The sequence below is a fragment of the Pteropus vampyrus genome, unplaced genomic scaffold (genome assembly GCF_000151845.1).
Source record: "Pteropus vampyrus isolate Shadow unplaced genomic scaffold, Pvam_2.0 Scaffold58, whole genome shotgun sequence".
NCBI classification, from domain to species: Eukaryota; Metazoa; Chordata; class Mammalia; order Chiroptera; family Pteropodidae; genus Pteropus; species Pteropus vampyrus.
In genome coordinates, this window is record NW_011888839.1 from 5,907,053 (window position 1) to 5,925,655 (window position 18,603).

Below are 18,603 nucleotides of genomic sequence, written 5' to 3' on the forward strand. Positions count from 1 at the left end.
AATAAGCACAGGCTCAGTGGGTTTCCAATGAAGAATGTCAGTGTCAATTAAATGAACAAGTTTTAGAATCATAGAGTCGAATACAGTTAGCAGTGAAAATAGTCCAGATATTGCCAAGCTTAACAAAAGAAGTACTTGGTCAAATCCTTAATCTATTACTTATAAGAAATATTTTGATATAACAAATGGTAGGTAAAGTCTTCTATATAGTCTTAGTTGAATCCTTTCACATTTTTAAATGCTTATAGTTAGACCAAATGAAAAGATTATCTTTAAGTGGAGAATATAGCACAATAGGCTTCAGAAAGCATCTTCAAATTATTTTGAGAAAAAGATGGGTGAATTATATATATATATAAGTCAATAATTTTTAGACTTCCAAAATTGAATTATACATGTTTGCAGTCCACAATTTGAAGAGTTAATTTCTGTACCTTCAGTCTTTGAAAAATCCTAAAATGAAACTCACATTAAGGTTTTGAATATATATGTTTCAAGGAGTAGTAACTCTATGAGCATACATTTGGAGGATTTTGTGTCATCCAAGGTATGCTGGAACCTTATCAATAACTATTTATAATGCCACTGACTGTTAAGGTGACTGGGGCATGATTCTTGGCACATCGTAGATCTCAATATATCATGGGTAAACAGGATGAATAAATATTTCACTTTTTCCTTTTTAGTTCTTTCTTAGGAGAGGATCGAAAAGGGAGATTTATTAAGTGTGGATTCTCACATTGTTTTTAAGATTATCTGCCAAATCTGAACTGTCTACCAACAAATATAGTCTGTTGTAAACATTAGTGTGACCTTATCAAATTCATAGAGGCGGGGGAGTCTAATTCAGGCTGCTTTCCTGGCCACACTGCCAGAGCTCACATCTTGCCATAGGAGCCCGGCGAAGTTTTATTAATGGATGAATACTTAAAAACAAAGATCACACTATGGTGCAGATTCATCATCCAGTATCAAAACTGCATTTTAATTCCCCAGTAGAACACCCAAAACACCACCTAAAACAAAGCGCCACCCCACTCCAGAAGCAACACAGAGCTGCTGCATTCAGCATTTCCAAAACTAACACAAATGTGTGGGTTTTGAGGTGTTAAACACCTTTACTTACTCTTGTGGATTTATAGGCAATCTCCTTTCAAGGACTATAATGTAATTTGGAAGGCTGTATCCCCCTGGGTGACTCTACCTGTAAGCTTTTGTATGACAATTTGGTGACGGTTTATTGATGATATGATGCTATTATGAAGGATCCTTCTACCCCCAGCTCCTCTCCTCATACCCACATAACAACCCTTTTCCCGGTTGGGGCTGTAGGAAATGAGTAATGCTTAACCCATTTGTGTGATCAATTCACTTAAGCAGCTACTGTGAAATGTTAATCACAACTTTAATTTGTACTGCATTAGCATTTTGATTAACTTGTAGGCTTGCTAGCGCACTTGAAGCGCTTTTACTCATAGTTACAGCTCGGAAATGACTTTTTGATTAATTAAGTTTGTTAGACAGCAGCTGAGCTTCCTGAATGCTAACCTTCTGGGGGTAAAAGTTCAGGAGAAAGTTACTGTGAACAACTGTTGCTATTGAAAAAGATTCTTATAAATGTACTTAAAACATTTTAATTATTGACAAAATATTGTATCATTACTTACAACTGACCTGAACCTTTAAAGGAGTGTGCCTTTCTGCCAAGAAAGCTTTTTTCAGGTTTTCCCATCATTGTAAAACTTCTGGGAGCTCTTGAACTAAATAGTTTATTTCCTAGCAGATGTCTAACAACTAATGTTTTAACAGGCTGCCTGGGATGAATTTCCATAGTTTATATTTTAGAATTGTTTTAGATTTAAAGAAAAGTTGCAAAGATAGATCAGAGAGTTTCTATATATCCCCCACCCAGTTTTCCTCTCTTATTAGCCTCTTATGTTAATATGATACATTTGTCACAATCGACAAGCTGATTGATATTGATACATTTTTATTAACTAAGGAACATATTCAGAATTCCAGTTACTTAATATCCTTTTTCTATTCTAAGATCTTACTTAAGATTCCACATTACATTTAGTGGTTATGTCTCCTTTGGCCCCTCTTGGCTTTGAATTTCTCAGACTTTCATTATTTTTGGTGACCTTTCCATGGTATTTGGCACTCCCGTGACATTCCGTAAATAACAACTTGAATTTTATAAATTAATGAAAATCTTTTTTTTCTCATTCTGGACTAAATAAATCTATTTCCAAAACTCTGATAGTATATTATCTTTATGTCATTTAATTTGAACAGAAGTAGGAACGTAATCTAACCGTTTCAACCTTTTGTCTGACACTATTTTCGTGTGGTTGTCGTAATCCCTACACTGTCACTAGATTTATTAGGACGATTATCAGGAAATGTGAGGAAAAAGAGAAAAGGATCTTTGAGAAGGAAAAAGAACACAAGGAGGAAAAAGAGAGGGTGCAAGTCATCAACACGCTGAGAGGGAAAGAGAGACTGGAACATCATCTGTACTCTCTATATGTACACACTACAGCCACAGAGTCTTGAAGATATCGAGGACTAAATTCACAGACTTTTCATTTTGGAGTTTTTTTTGTCTTTTTTTTAATTAAAGTACAATTGATATATATTAGTTTCAGGTGTACGGCATTGTCACTCGACACCTATATACCTTACAAAGTGATCACCACGACAGTTCTAGTAATCTTCTGGCACCAGAGTTAATTACAATATTATGGACTATATTTCCTACATTGTATATTGCGTCGTCATTCACAGACTTTTTAAACTGAAGTTTAGATATGTTTTAATAATGGACCTTAGAGCTACATCTTCTTATCCACCTGAGAATGTGCCTCTTGATATACATTGAATGACATAGATTTTCTTTTAACGTCCTAAGCCAGAAATTCTATTTCCTTGCAATGAAGTTGACGTAATTGGTGGTCACAGTGCTCAGAGTTCCTGTTTTACCCTTGGATTATTTAAATCCAGAATTTAATTGTGTTTGAAAAGATATTTAATGGTTATACATCGAACATTAAGATGTAGTTATAACCAAATGGTAGATTAAAAATAGGTTTTCAACATTTGTATTGACAAAATTTTTAGGTTTTCAACAATTGTATTGACAAAATTTTTTCAGAGACAATTAAACACCTAATAATTTTGTCTGCAATATTTTTTTTGTTGTTGTTATGTAGGGGGAAAGGACAGATGTAAACCACTTTAAATCCTTCTTGAAACAAGACAGGATATATGTAAATCACTCAGAGGTAGTACAGTAAAGTATAATGAGCACATATATAAAATTGGAAAACCAAGTTTAAATCTTCACTTTATCACTTTTTATCAGTGTAAATATCCAGTCACTAAGCTTCTATGAACCTCAGTTTCTCCATCTGTGGAGAGGGAATAGTACTAATACCTACCTTATATTTGTATTTTAAGGATTAAATGAGAGCTATTTATTAAACATTTTTATAATCCATGTACTACTATACAGATATTTTTATCACACCAAATACGGGATAATGTCTATACAGTTTGACTTTTAACTATATAATTCACTGTTTCACAATAATTTAATGAAGTTTACTTTATTTGATATAAAATACAGAGAGATATGTTGTAAGCTTGCATTTATAAGTATAATCTACAGTAGCAGAAAATAAGAAAAATAAATGTAGATTTGGATAAATCTATCCTTTGCTGAAATAGTAACACCACTATGAAAATATGATTGAATTTAAATGCTAAGACCAAGCCTGATAAACTTAGGGAATTCTTGAAATCGATTCAAAATAAATTTTGAGAACATGAGGTCTATTCAAGTCATAAAGCATGGCTTTGGCTTCAGCATCCTTACAGTCTAAAAAATTTAAGAGGTTGCCCATTTTCTAAACTTTAATTCTTTTTGTTAGTGAGGGTTAGACATGGGGTTGTTTTTTTTGTTGTTTTGTTTTGTTTTGTTTTGTTTTGTTTTGTTTTGTTTTGTTTTGTTTGTGATGGTGGTAGTGGTCATTGTTTTACCTTTGCATAAAGCCAAATAATTCAGAAGCTCTTGAGTTTTCCATAAATTTCATATGAGGATGAGGTCTGGGATGTGTATTCTCTGTGTACTTCTCTTTGTTTTTTACCCTTCCCTCTCTCCTCATTCATCTCTCCATTCTTCCTCACTCCTTCCCTCTCTTGCCTCTCAGTCCGACATAGGCAGACACACACACCACTCCATTTCTACATTCCCTCTGAAGTTCCTGAACCAGCTCATTCTTCATATTTCTTCAATAAAAAAGTCTGTCTCTGCAGGTCTCTCCAACCACATCTTTCTTCTCAGATTCCTGCTTCTTTTATCCATGTTATGTTTTACTATCAATGTCTTGAAGATATTGCTGGAAACAATCACAAAACATTGCTAGCTGTTTCTATAATTTCTGATTGTTTCTAATAATTTCTATAGTTATTGTTTCTAATAATTTCTATAGTTATTGTTTCAAAGCCATGCTATTGAAACTCACTGCTGTGCTAGTTTTTATTCACATCATTAATTCCCCCCAGTACTTATTACAAATCTTCCCCTGCTCCTTTACAGTGTCTTCTCAGCAAGAGAATCACTTCCAACTTACAGAGATGATTGAGACCCTGTACCGTGTGTCTCAGTGAGTGCAGTGCTATCAGTGGTCATTTTCTTCACTTCAAGTCTTCTCTCTCTTTCCAATGACTGTGTGTGTGAGGTCTTCAGTGACTAGCTGAAGCCTCTCTTTTCTGCAAAGCCTTGCCCACAGCAGAAACCTCATCTTCCTCTTTCTTCTCTGCAGCTTATTCTGTACTTACTATATGCTACCTTCTTTTTTGATTTAGGTTTTCCTGCCTCTGACTTCAAGGATGTTACAGTCCACCTGGAAAGACAGAAAGTGATATTATTTTATAATAATAACTAATAATGCAGTATGAGTATGTTGGCATTTTATTGATAAAAGATTAAAGTTTACAGAAGGTAGACGCAAGCTTAATCAATCTCCTTGATTTTTCAGATGAGAAGAATGAGTATCAGTGGTTAAGTGATTTACGTAAGGTCTTACAGTTAAAGGCACAGCACTCTAAGCTGTGAGGGCAAGTCTCTTTCTAGTATACCATGTCACTTTCAAATCAGTATCAAGTATTCCTGAGTCATATGTCTGTTTATACTTCATCCAAATGTATTGTCTGTTTTGTGCAATATCTTTTCAAGAGAGTTTTTCGGAGTTCCATTCTATCTAGTAGCACATTCATCATAGGATCTTCTATTCTAATACCAGACCCCACTGGAATTCCACACAACCATCCCTGCATCCTGGTTAAAAGCATGCACTTCAGAATCGAGCTCCTCAGAATGTTAATCCCAGCTACACCCATTCACCAGAACTATGTAGCCTTAGGCAAAGCATGTTTGTTTGTTTGTTTTTACCCCTCTGAGCCACAATGTCTTCATCTGTAAAATGGGTTTAAATTCAGTAACTTACATAAAATGGTTAGCAGAGTGTTTAACAAATAGTATACACTTCACAAGTGACTCATGATTATTTCAGTAGTGCCCCAAGGGTATGTTAGATGCCCTCATCATTTATCCTTTCCTGCCTTTCCATTTCCATATCTCATTTCCAGGTAACCCCCACTTCGTTATTCTCAGCTCTGCTCTAAAGCTGTTCATTTTAACTCTTTTTGGCTGCCTACTTTGTGCCCAGGATTTCTAAGTCCACACTCCTAGCCCATACTCTTTTTTCCAGAGCTCATTTTAACCTGGACTTCTCACATGGTTTCATGTGGCACCTCAGTTAAAATGTGTTCAAAACCAAACTCATCACCTGATCTTCTATAAATACATAACAGCCTCACAGTTTGTATTAATTATAAGATTTTAAATGTAGATAATTTTATAAACACAGTACTATAAATCATACTTCCATTCTGTCACAACTGGACATGACAAAGAATTCTGAATTAACAATCAATTAAAATTGATTCCACTTAGTTGGAGAAAGTCTCATGCACAGAGTCAGCCCCCATCCACGTTTCCTCTGTACTTAGAATCATCCTAGCTTTGCCTAGTAGGTAGCACGCCAAGTAGAAAGTAGATAAGAGGTAAAGGGCGGTTGAATGTTTGCCTAATATTGACACTAAGCTAGTAAAGAAAGCCCAGAGTTATTTCTCCTCAGTGTACTAAAACAACCTTTTGTTGTTGAGTGTTAGATCTCTGCAAAGGACTTTGAAGTGCCTTGGGGAACTGAGCCATATTTTCTAGCTGTTACCAAAGCCAGCCTCACTCTAGGGAAGAGCATATCAGTCCTTACCTACCAGGAAGACTGCTATAAAAGATAGTGAGACACAGGGAGTCCATCGCAGGCTCAGCCGTGCAGAGGTATGTTGGTGCAAGCTGTCAGGGCCCACAAGCCTCTTTATCTGGACCATTCCTTGGCCTTAGCCCCTTGGTATGCACCTCTAAATAGTAACATAGGCTTGCCCACTCAGACTGAGAACCAAGCCCACATTCTCTAGTTTGTCCTGAACCGCAGGGCCTGTCTTTGGCTTTGTCCCCTGGCTTTTTTGTGATTGCTCTCCTCTCCTGAAGAACTGTTCTGCCTTTTCTATACATCTTCTCCCAACTTTGCACGTGCCCTGTCCCTCAGTGCAGAAATTAACACCAAAGGCCCAAAGGAAGTCCCTGTTAGAAAGAATGGATTGTTTTACAATGTTCTTTTCATTTCGTCATGGAAGAACTTTAAAAATAGGCAGCTTTTTATTGAGATCTGTGTTCCAAGCAATATATTATATACCCTACCTAGTAGATTATCTCATTTTACCCTCATAGCACCCCTATAAGGAGGTATGATACCACTTCTAAAAATGAGAAATCTAGCATAGTAGGATTTGGTTGATTTTCCCAAATTTATGCATAGTAAGTGTGACTATATTTGGATTCAAACTTATGTGTGACGTCAAAGCTTGTAATTTTTTTCCCCTATACTATACTGCCTTTGGCAGATGTGCAATAACTTAAGCAGAATGTTGTTATAATTGTTGTAATTGGATTTTTACTAATATTCTTTCATAAAATGAGTATTTTTTCAGTACACTATACTAGGGCTAGAGTGACAGAATATTTCCAGATTCTTGCTATCAGGGAGTCTATAGTTTAAAGGGAAGCTGTGTAAACAAAGAAGAACAATAGGATAATGGTGTCATGTGTCAAGAGCAGCAAATGTATAAGAGAAGTACCTACAATTCTTCTGGAAGAATCAGGGAGATGTCACAGTAAGAAGTAGCATTTGAGCTAGACTCGAAGGATGAACAGGAATTTCCCAGGTAGATGAGGTAGAGGGAGCAGCACTTGTAAAAAGAAAACATTAAGTAAGGACAAATGTGGGGAAATAGCAGTAATTTAGTACTGCTATAGGAAGGGGCCAGAGTGATATGCCAGGACCAGAGAGGTCATAGGGCATTCATTGACTGGCGTGCAGAGAAGTGTTAGCTTTTGTCCGCTACACAGTGTGAAGCTATTGAAGAAATTTAAACAGAGGAATGACAGTTTTACTTCTGTAAAAATTTACTTTGGTAACATTATAAAATATGGATTGAAGAAAAATTAGATGAGAATGAAAATAAAGGGTTATGGATAATATTTCAGGTGAGAGTTGGTAAGGGCCTGCACTAAGGCAGTGGTGGGGGAGGGGAGTCAAAGAAAACGGACAGACTAGGGAGCGATTGAGCAGAGATGAGCAACGCTTGGTTCACCACATTTGAGCAGTCACAGGACCTTTTATTGTCCCAGATTCTTGATCTCCTCACCTGCCTTTTCTCTAAATTAAAACAAGATAAAGAATAGTTTTCAATTCATGATATGGCTTTTCATTTACTTCATGTGAGCAATCACTTTGCATGATTTTTTACATTTTCACATCTGGATCATACAATGAAAAATTGTGGGGGACTCTCATAAATTTTATGAAATCTTTCAACTTCATCATGAAAACTTCAAAGTTAAAAACATATGGTTCATCCATCCAACTCTTCTAGTATGTGAGCTTTTGGTCTGGAATTTATTTCCAGTCAAGTTGTAATATAAAATCACAAGTAAAATCACCGTAGTTACTCCACATTACAACTTCTAATATCATCATGATACTGGATTAGATATAATTAATTTCTCTTTTCCTTTTCTCTTCCCTTGCAGAACTCAAGAGTTGTGACTTGTGAACTAATCCACTTTTTTTTTATCTGAGGGGTGTTCATGACTTGCCTTGTCTCATACACTTCAAAGAAAGGCAGCATTTGAATCAGCTCTGCAGAGAAATAGGAAGAATAGAAGTGGATTTTCTCTAGATTTATACAAATGTACATTTATACATGTATACAGTGATATACACACGTATACATACATATATCTATTGTACCAATACTCAGGCTTTACGTTGTATAATTCGTAGACTCATGGGTGCTAAAGACCAGTTTGACAATTCTTTCACATTAACTATGCTATCCAGAAACATCGATCCATTTCCCTGTAATGGATTTGAAAAGACCACACATTAGCTTAGCCAAATGCTTTTAAAACTAGTTTACTATTTGTAAATTAGGGGACACAGAATAGGAAATTCAAAACTTAGAAGGAAAGTGTGTCTGCCTCAATAGTACTAAGTAGTATGGCTGTTAAATTCATTTCACTAAAATGATATACCTTAAAAATTATTTATAAAAAATTTTCTAATAATTTTATATAACTTTTTAAATATTTTATTGTTGGTGAGATATTTATGATACTATGAAAGTGTCATTTTAAGCATTTACGAAGTACATCATATATTTCATACCTTCATCTTTTCATTTCCCAAAACAAGAGAGGACACTCCTAAAACTGTATAAAGTAGTTGCCTGTGATCATGATATTAACTTATGTGTCTTTAAGTCAGCATTCTCCAGAATCTAATTTAATTGAAATAGCTTTGCCTGTGTAAACTTCTCCTTTGTTTAACTAAGATTTCACTGTTTAGTTTTGCCTTAAGCAAATGCAGCATTTGTTTGTCTATAAAACATTAGATTAAATGTATAGACTAATACGAATAGCTTCTCCTCATTCCACATGCATCACTGGCAGTGGCCCCCTTTGCTAGTGTGTGGTATATTATTTTCATTGAAAACCAGGGCTCTGTCTTTAGTCTTCTCTTTGGGAAAAATAAATTTTTTGGCAAGGATACCTCCTGTTGCCTTACCACTATTGATTTTAAATTTGGAAAAGACAACCTGAGATTTACTCTTTAAACACGGCTGCTAATGCCCTTGATACAGTGAATTATATAGGTATTTGCTCTCAAAGTACACTGAGTTTTTCTTTGTTTTAATAGTGGGTACCAGCATTATCTGGCTATCTTTGCTGCCCTAAAAAAGCTAAATATTTAGCACTTTGTAGGACATACTGTACAATAAATGCTATTTTCTGGTTTCTATTTTAATCAATAGTAATTTAAAGGTATAATGCTTGGTTTGGGTTTTTTTTTTTTTTTTTTTATTGTCGTTGTTAAAGCAGACATCAGATCCACAGTGGGGAGGACAAGTGCCATGATATTCTTGTAACCTGTGCATTTTCCCTGTTCAGGCAATGCTGGATGTGGCTGCAAACCAGGGCTGGCTGGTGACTGTCCTGAATGTCACCAGTCTAATTCAGATGGTGATCCAGGGTCGGTGGTTAAAAGACTCTTCTCTTCTTACAATACCAAACATAGAGCATCACCATCTTCATATTTTCAGGTAATTGTCTTAATTTTCAACATGATTGGTTTTTGTTTCAAAAAATTATTTTCTTTATATTTGTGGTCCCTTGATTTTCAGCTTGTGCCTAGAGTATTGATTTTTTTCGTTTTCTTTTTTCTTTTTCTTTTTCTTTTTCTTTTTTTTTTTTTTTAGCAGTGAAAATTCCTCTGTTTCCCAGAGGTAGACATGGCCTAGGGATGTTACATTCTTACTTGGAATTCGATCATCTGTCCCAAGCTAAACCATAGTTCATTTCAACCTTCTATTAAATTGTTTTCCACTTGCAACGCAGGATACATTTCTATTTTAAGTGTGTTTATTCCTTTACAATATCAACCTTCATTTTAAAAGATGTTAAAGTGCTTTGTGATCTCAAGCAAAATAAATTTCTGTTATTGCAGAATGGATGTAAGGGATCTGAAATCCATTGTCAAAGGTAAATTGTGCATTTGCAAAATGTCTAAAACTGGGTAGTTTTATATACAGGTAGCTCAAGGTAGAATCTGTACTTAAAAGATGAGTTTAAATTATTGTCAAATTATCTAACCTTTAAGTCCTATATACATGGCTGCAAATATTTTAGCAAGGAAAAAAAACAGTACATTTTACAAGCAAGTTTGGCAGTGTTGAAATGAAAATGTTTCTATATTTCACACCAGGTTGAGAGATTCTTTGCAGCCGAAATGTTGGTTCATAGTCGTGTAGACAAGCAAAACAATCTGGCTGCAGGTTGCTATCATGCACCCTCTACCTCTTGTCAGCTGGACTAGGAGTGGCTGTCATTTGACGCACCTAGATACAGATGCTAACCAGATCCTCAAAATCCATGAGGTCTCCTCAGGAAGGTCCCTCAATTTGTCTCAAGTGGGTTCCAGAGCAGTTGTTTCCATGGTGCTGAGTCCCCACCAGGGGATGTCCCTGGAAACTAAAAGGCACATTCAGAGAGTGAGCCACACCAGCAGCAGGTGGCACGAGGGAGAAGGCAGAGACCTCATATGTCTGCAGCTCAGTTTTAGGAACCCTTCCAATGATACTAAGAGTTACGAGAGTTAGGTTTCATCAGTAAAGCAGCCACATAAGGATACTACCCCGACACAGCACGCAGGTCTGTTATGGAAGCTGCTGGGGCCTAGGAGATTTGATCCAGTTCTTTACTGTTACCCTGAAAAGTGCTATATTCATATAATTTTAATTATATGTTTCAGTAGAGAGTAAGATTTAGGTGGATTACATTCCTAGGGATCTGGCACTATTTGGAAATCTCACAGATTTCCAGAATGTACTTTTAATTGTGTGTTCCCAACAACTTGCAATGAAAACTTTATTCAAGTAATTATATCAGAGTCACTTAGCTGCATTCATTAAAAACACATCAGGGCTCCAGTCAGTACTTTATCCACATAGAAGCAATAGTGCACATTAGTACCTTCTTATAGAAAGATACCCACTGTCTGTGAACCCTAAGTATCGACTGAACTCACATGACTTACACATTTTATATAGTGATGGTGATAGTACCTTGGATTGATACCTTAGAGAAGGCTGGCTAATTTTGAAACTTAGCAACAAAGGCCTTTAAAGTTTGCAGCAATCTTAATTTTTTTAAACTGTTACAATTTTATAAGTGATCATTATCAAAAAATCTCACTTGGACTATGAAAAAAATTATCTGATTGGTATTAATATTATTTCGTAGGAAATGGAGCCCAACTATAAAGGGCCCACGTGCTGGCTGCCATGGCTTCATAGAGTGCCTTCCCGAACTGATCCATGCCTGTGGTGGGAAAGACCAGGTGTTCATCTCCATGATAGATAATGAGCTACCAGACGCAAAAATGAAGCAGGTAAGGCCATCCCTTCCATGTTTAGAGCTCCCTGACTCTGTCTGGGAACTTATACCAGGAATTTTCTAACTTAGAGCATTGGTTACTGGGGTCAGACTCACCTGGATTTAAAATCTGTCCACCACTTCCTAACCGTGATTATGAACGTGAAAACCTTCTACCTGTTTCGTGAAGTTCTTGTAAAAATTAAGCAAGATATTATTATGTAAACTGCTTTATGCAGTTTCTGGTATGGAATAACAGCTCCATAAATGATGTTAAAAATAATGACAGTTACAATAATTAGTAGTGACATTGGCATTATTCAAAGTTGTTTCAGGAGCTTGCTGAGAAGATCTGCTATAGCTTGTCCATCACTAAGCTGCATTACCCAGGAGCGCTTCTCATTTCTTCAGGGTCGTTCTTCTTTTTTTTAACACTTGAGTATATTTCCATGCAGTTCCCTCAGTTACTTTTGTATACCCCCACCCTTATTATAATCATTTTATTGTAACTAAATTCTGAAGTATTCCTTCAGATAAACTCCTCACTTACATACCACGTAACTTACATAAAAAGCTAAATCTATGTTGTGAAAGACAATATAGGTCATCTCTCCAAACCTTCCTTGGAAAAGCCAAAATATGAATGAATGATGCCGGAAATATTTGGCATATCTAGACTTTTAAGTCTTAAGCAATTTTACCCTAAACATGTCAAAGTAAACATTCAGGATTTGCAACATAATTAACATATTGACTTGCAAATACAGGTATTAAAATAAACTTCTAAACCATGTCATTTTTTTTCCAGTAGAACTTATTTTTGAACAAGACTTGGAAAAAAATATAACAGGCATTAAAGTCTGATTGTTCAATTTCTGTTGAACCCAAAATTGGCACCAAAAACTATTTAAATATTCATAATAAGTGCCTACCTTTCTAACTAAATTACCATCAAAATTATGAATAAAAGCAATATATTTAAATCAAAACAAGGCTTCCGTTAGCAACAACAGATTTCCAACATAGCATACATTGATTTCAAGCCAAGTTTTAGATGTGATGAAAAATTAGAACATTGTTATAATTAGTTCAGGGAGAACTCAGAAGTAAACTTACTTAATTTATTTGCATAAATTGCCATTCTGTTATCTTTAAAACCAAATGCAAATTGGCTCAGTCTGATATGATGATGGTTATTTGGCTCAAAAGTGCTTCAATTTGCAGAGCAATCTGGTGTTGGCTCTGCAGTGAGGCGATCCCAGGTAACATACAAATCCTGAATTATTCCAGAAATTAGTATGTTTAAAGCATCAATTTAAGTGCTAATTGCAGTAGTAATGAGAAAAAGCAGTACGACTGTGAGATTTGCATCTTCTACCCCATCAGTATGCCTGGAACGGCTGCTGACTGGCAGAGGATTTGGCTGCTAATTAAATAATTGTATGCATGGCAGTGCTCTTGCCTGATTCAATAGATGAAGATTAATCCTCAGATAAATATGTTTGGCTGGTACTGAAATGTCTTAGCAGTTTCTGTAAAAATAGCTCATGTTTTATATACATATGTGTGTGTGTGTGTACACACACCCCCAACAAATATATGTGTACACATTGAAGATGAAAAATAATAATATTAAGTGCTACAAAAAGGATATAGATATATAGATATATAGATATATATGCCAGATGTGACTTTTGGAGGCTTTGTAAAGTAAAATTTCAACCAGTCGCTAATAACTGAAAATATATATTAGTAACTAATTTAATGGTACAAGTAAAGAAACAGGAAGGCTTGGTTCATGTGGTAAATGTTACTTGTGTTGTCTCACAAATTTAAATGCTTTACAAAAGTTGTGTATTTAAGTGCCTCCTTATCACTCTTCCACTCTGGTCAGTCTTAGAAGAACATCGAGTGGTATAGCTTCTATACTTGGTAACTATTAGTTCTAGCAAGAGAGAAGCCATCATTTGTTACCTTGAAGCACAGTGTAGAACATTCTGTGGCTTGACTATTTCAAGATCTATTTCACACATAATTTCAGATTCACAAGACAAGTTATAGGATTGGAGTTGGATTGAAAATTTGCATTGGATTTACATTTTTTTAATTCCTAAGGGGTAGTTTGATTCATCAGGGCTACTTCATTTCAATTAGGTATACTCAGCAGCACTGAAGTCTTAGCAAATAGGAAATCAAGCCTATAAGCAAATGTATAGTATATATTAAAGAAATAAAAGGAAAACCAAAACTAAAGTATTCGTGTACTTTTATAAACTAACAGAAGGGAACAACTGATAAAACAACCAATATATTGAGAAGTTTTCTTGACTGATAGTGATAGTGCCACGTAATTGTAAATGATAGAAAAAGGTGACAGTTAATTATCTGAGGACATCAAGTTTATCTTGTTACATTCTTTCCATAGATTTGGGAATTCATTCATTTAACAAAGATGAGCAGTTACTATTTGCATACAGATATTTTACAAATATCTTTCAATTTAAAGAATAAGAATAAAATTGGTAAAATATTCTCTATCCTTTTAATATGTTCATTTTATTTGATAACTTTAATATTAAAAGTATTATTTGTTTCTAGAAGGAACCCTAGACTTATAAGGTTCTTTATGATATACAGAAATGTAGAAATGATTTCCTTTCAGAATAAATTTGAAATATGGACCAAAAAAAAAAAAACATTTTGTACAGTAAGTCATCAATGGATGATGCTGACTGACGTCAACAATTGCATCACATTTTTTAATTTACTTTTATATCTCCAAGTAATGCCCTCTACCTTAGAAGTCAATAAATATTAGAATAGATATTTCTCGAAAACAAACCAGCTCAACAGCAAACATTTTTAAACTTATTTTTTAGTATAATCAGTAGCTACTCAGTATCGAGGAAAAATTTACAATAATGTGGTCACAAGTTTAGATAATGATTAATTCTTTTTTAGTCGCTTTTGAAAGGACTTTGAACTATAAAGACCAAAAACACACTATTTTTGCACATAAATAAGTACAAGAAAAACTGGAATATCTGAACAAGAGCTATGGATTGTATCAATGTTAATATCCTGGTATTAATAATGTATTTAATTTTGAAAAATGCTTCCATTGAAAGAAACTGGAGAAATGATACACAGGACCTTTTCGTATTATTTCTTACAACTACATTGAATCCAGACGTAATCAAAACAAAGATTTTTTTTTTTAAGTACACTATTTCCTAGTTGATCACTGCAATCAAATTAACCATTTCTTTATCAGCTTTTCTTTCTTTTTTTTATTCAGGCATGGAATTTCATATCTCGCTTGCCAGTGATAGATGTTGGCTTAAGTGTTAAAGGCTGGTGGGATGACTCTGTGGAAGGACATAGTGAACTCTCTATCACAACTCTGACCTCAGACAAACGAAACGACAACAGATGGATCAAATTGCATGCTGATCAAGAGTATGTGCTTCAAGTCAGCTTGCAGAGAGCCCACATTGGGTTCCACAAGGTATAGTATTTGGTTTCCAGTCTCAAATGCTTCACACCAGATACCAACATGCGCTACCACACACATATCTTTTACATTACTAATGCGTTCGTGTCATTCATGAATCCCTCTTTCTCAACTGGCCTTAAGCCGCAAGTCCACCTTCTGAAATTATGTCACTTCTCCCCATGTGCCATGTTTCAACCCCAGAATATCCACCTTACATGATAATACGTTGCCAGGAGTGCCGTTCTCAAAATATGGCCAAAGACTCCATCCAGCATAATATCCAGGAGTGTCTTTTAGAGTGCAGATTCCTTGGCCCTCCTCCAGACCGACTGCATCAGAATCTCAGGGGGAGGGACCTCAGAATATGTACTTTTACCCCAGCACCACAAATGACTTTTTAAGGACATTAAAGTTTGAGAAGCACTGCCCTAGAAGCGCTTGGTTATACAGGAGCCATACTGGGCTAGATATAGAGGAAAGCAAAGCTTTACCACTTTGCTCCATGCATTTGAATAAGACACTAAGCTTTTCTGCACCTCAGTTGCTATATTTGCCTGCTTCCTTCATTATAATGCATATGAGAAAGCTTTGTCAATGTTCATACAGGGCAAAAATTTACAGTATTTTTATTTTAAATTACTGTGCTTTTTTCTGTTGCCTGTGACAAAATTAATCAAACTTAATTATTTGGACCTCTGAGACTATTAGTACATAACAGGTGAGCAGATTGGGTTTTAGTACCATAATAATTGAAATAAAAAAGAATTTATTTCCTCTTTAGCCCAGTGGAGTCCAGGGCTTTCCTATATCTAGAATAAGCCCACAGAAGTGAGGTTGTCGTTCATTAGTACTGTCTCCTCTGTTTTCGCACGTAAAATGGTCAGTAACTTTCTATTGTTACAACATCTTTTCAGTACTGTGCCTTCAGGTCTCATCACATTTGACTTCTAATTCTAAAGATCACTTTGTAGAAGTATGAACTGATTGGCCTCAAGCATTTCAGAGGCTTTAATATGAGCATTTTTAGATGACTTAATATATCCCAACATACCAAAAAAAAATAGTAATAAACATTGATTCAGATAAAATCATGGGGAAAAATGAAGTTTTTTTATCTTAATATTATGACTTAAAAATTGGATTCAATCATGCCAGAACTCTAAATTTTGTTTCTAAATACTGTAAAAATACATTACTCGCTGTATTTTTAAAATGCCTTAAGTGAAACATCTCTCTCTAGAATACTGAGTGAAGTTGGATTGAGAACATGTCATTATTAGAACGTGTCATTATTAGTACATTTTATGCCACAAAGTCATTATCCTAAAGATTAGCTAGAATAATCTTATAATTTGTAATACTGATCTAAAATAAAGACTTCAAGTGCTGTCATTATGGTGATAACTAATCTTGGATTGTGGTAATTAATATATCTTACAAATTGCTTGGCTTATAATTTCCCATTCCTCAGAGAAAGGACTTTTTAATATTACCATATTAGAATGGGTGCTTTTATATGTGCATTTTATTGTTGGGTTGGGGGAAGGTGTTTATATGATATAGTGCTTATTTTGAAATTCCAACTCTAGTCTTAATTGGCTTTTTTTCCCTAAGTATCAGTTTCTTGTGAATAAGTCTTTGGAAGACTTGACTAACATGGTTGTATTTCAATTTGTTCATCTGCAAATGGGATATTAATATCATTTATAAGAATTGTGCAAGAAATTACTAAATTGATATCAAGATTCAGGGCTTTCTGTTCTAAATGAGCCAAAATAGTCTGGTGGTTAAAACCACAAAGTAGTGTTTTAAAGATTTTGAAAAAAAGATAGTGATAACATATCCAAGACACCAAACCAGGAAATTTAAAACATCCCAGATAGATATACTGCACTGTGTAGCTTTATGGCCTTCAAGTAAGACACCATAACCTTTTAAGCACAACCAAGTGGTATAGAAAGTCTAGAGATTATTAATGCTTTATCTTTTTTTTTTTTTTTTTTCTGGTTCACAGGGAAAGCAAGACAGCCATGCAGTTGCTCCTCGATTTCCCAAATTAAAAGATGAAGGGTGGTTTTTGATATTGGGAGAAGTGGATAAGAGAGAACTTATTGCTTTGAAAAGAGTAGGGTACATTCGAAATCATCAGAACGTTTCCATCTCTTTTTATACTCCCGAAGTACCTGGAAGGTAAGCAGAATCTTACTAAAATTCTGAAAGAATGAAATATGACCATGCTTGAAAAGGCAGTTTTACAGTTTTGTCTCTTTTTGTATTTTAGGTACATCTACACGCTGTATTTCATGAGCGACTGCTACCTTGGCCTGGACCAGCAGTATGACATTCATCTCAATGTCACACCAGCGAGCATCTCTGTACAGGTTAATGAGGAGGTCTCTGATGCCTTGGCTGACCTGAAAGTGAAGTAACTGGGCCCAAACAATTCATTGGAAAGAAGTGGATAAAAAGTCTGGCTGTTCAGGCATCAGACAAGTAATCAGACAAAGTCGAATTACTTGGTGTTTACCTTGATGGAATCAACTTCTAACCTCAAGACACCCAGGAAATAGACAGTGGCTGCAGTCAATTTCAACACCAGTTAGCTGCAGTGGGTGGCCTTTTAACAAATATTGCCTTTTATAATGTTGTTTTCATGGGTTTTCTGACATGTAAAATCAATACACATGTAGGAAAATCCTTCGATCCGTATATTGAAATGATATATAGGAATTATCAATCAAATTTTACATCACACAATGTACTGTTTACAAGAATATTAGTTTTTTTTTCTACGGAAAACTATAGTGAGGCGTGACAGTGTTAGAATTTGTAACAGATTTCTAACCCTGCAGCATAAAATATATGAGATATCTATATGGCGGCACACAATGTATCTTGCTAGTAACATTTATACTTTGAACACATGTAGAAATCACTTAAAGAATTTCTTACAGTCATAAATGTTAATAATATATGATGTATTACATTATAGAGCTCAATGATGATAAAAAAAGACTATACTGATCTTAGAAATGTAGATACTGTAACTAATGGAAATAAAATATTTAGAGTGCCACTTCAAGACAAGCTGACTCAGTTATTCCTCTTGCTTTTTTTCTATTATATTATTCTTCTTTTCATTCCCTTATACTTCAAAACTTCGCTTTTGCTTTTTTTCTGATATATTTACACAAAGAGAGAAATGCGGTGTAATTCATGCTGTAACATGTACAGATCATATAGTACAATTCCGTGTCTTTATATTCTCCAGGATGGATCTGAGACAAACAAAATTTTTGACAAGTACACGTAAGTTTGCACTTAGGATAAAGGAAATTTCTCTATGTCCAATTTTCATCTTGAAAAATGCTTTTTTCAACCTAAAAAGTTGTTATAATTCAATGTCCATAGAATATATATTCTAGTGGAATGAAATTCTGTCTTTGCAAGGTAATTTCAGTTATTCCTGATGCTGCAATGAATT

General features: G+C 35.0%; 1 protein-coding gene across 1 annotated transcript in view; it reads left to right on the plus strand.

Moving 5' to 3' along the window:
* The window catches only part of ASCC3 (activating signal cointegrator 1 complex subunit 3), a 266,182-nt gene extending 247,979 nt beyond the window's left edge, over positions 1-18,203 (plus strand). The window contains exons 38-42 of the mRNA XM_011360723.2: positions 9,641-9,792; positions 11,492-11,639; positions 14,922-15,131; positions 17,134-17,309; positions 17,401-18,203. Of these exons, the coding sequence (XP_011359025.1) occupies positions 9,641-9,792; positions 11,492-11,639; positions 14,922-15,131; positions 17,134-17,309; positions 17,401-17,548 (834 nt within the window). The 3' untranslated portion in view covers positions 17,549-18,203. The remainder of the gene's footprint in view (positions 1-9,640; positions 9,793-11,491; positions 11,640-14,921; positions 15,132-17,133; positions 17,310-17,400) is intronic.
* Positions 18,204-18,603: the final 400 nt, after the last annotated feature.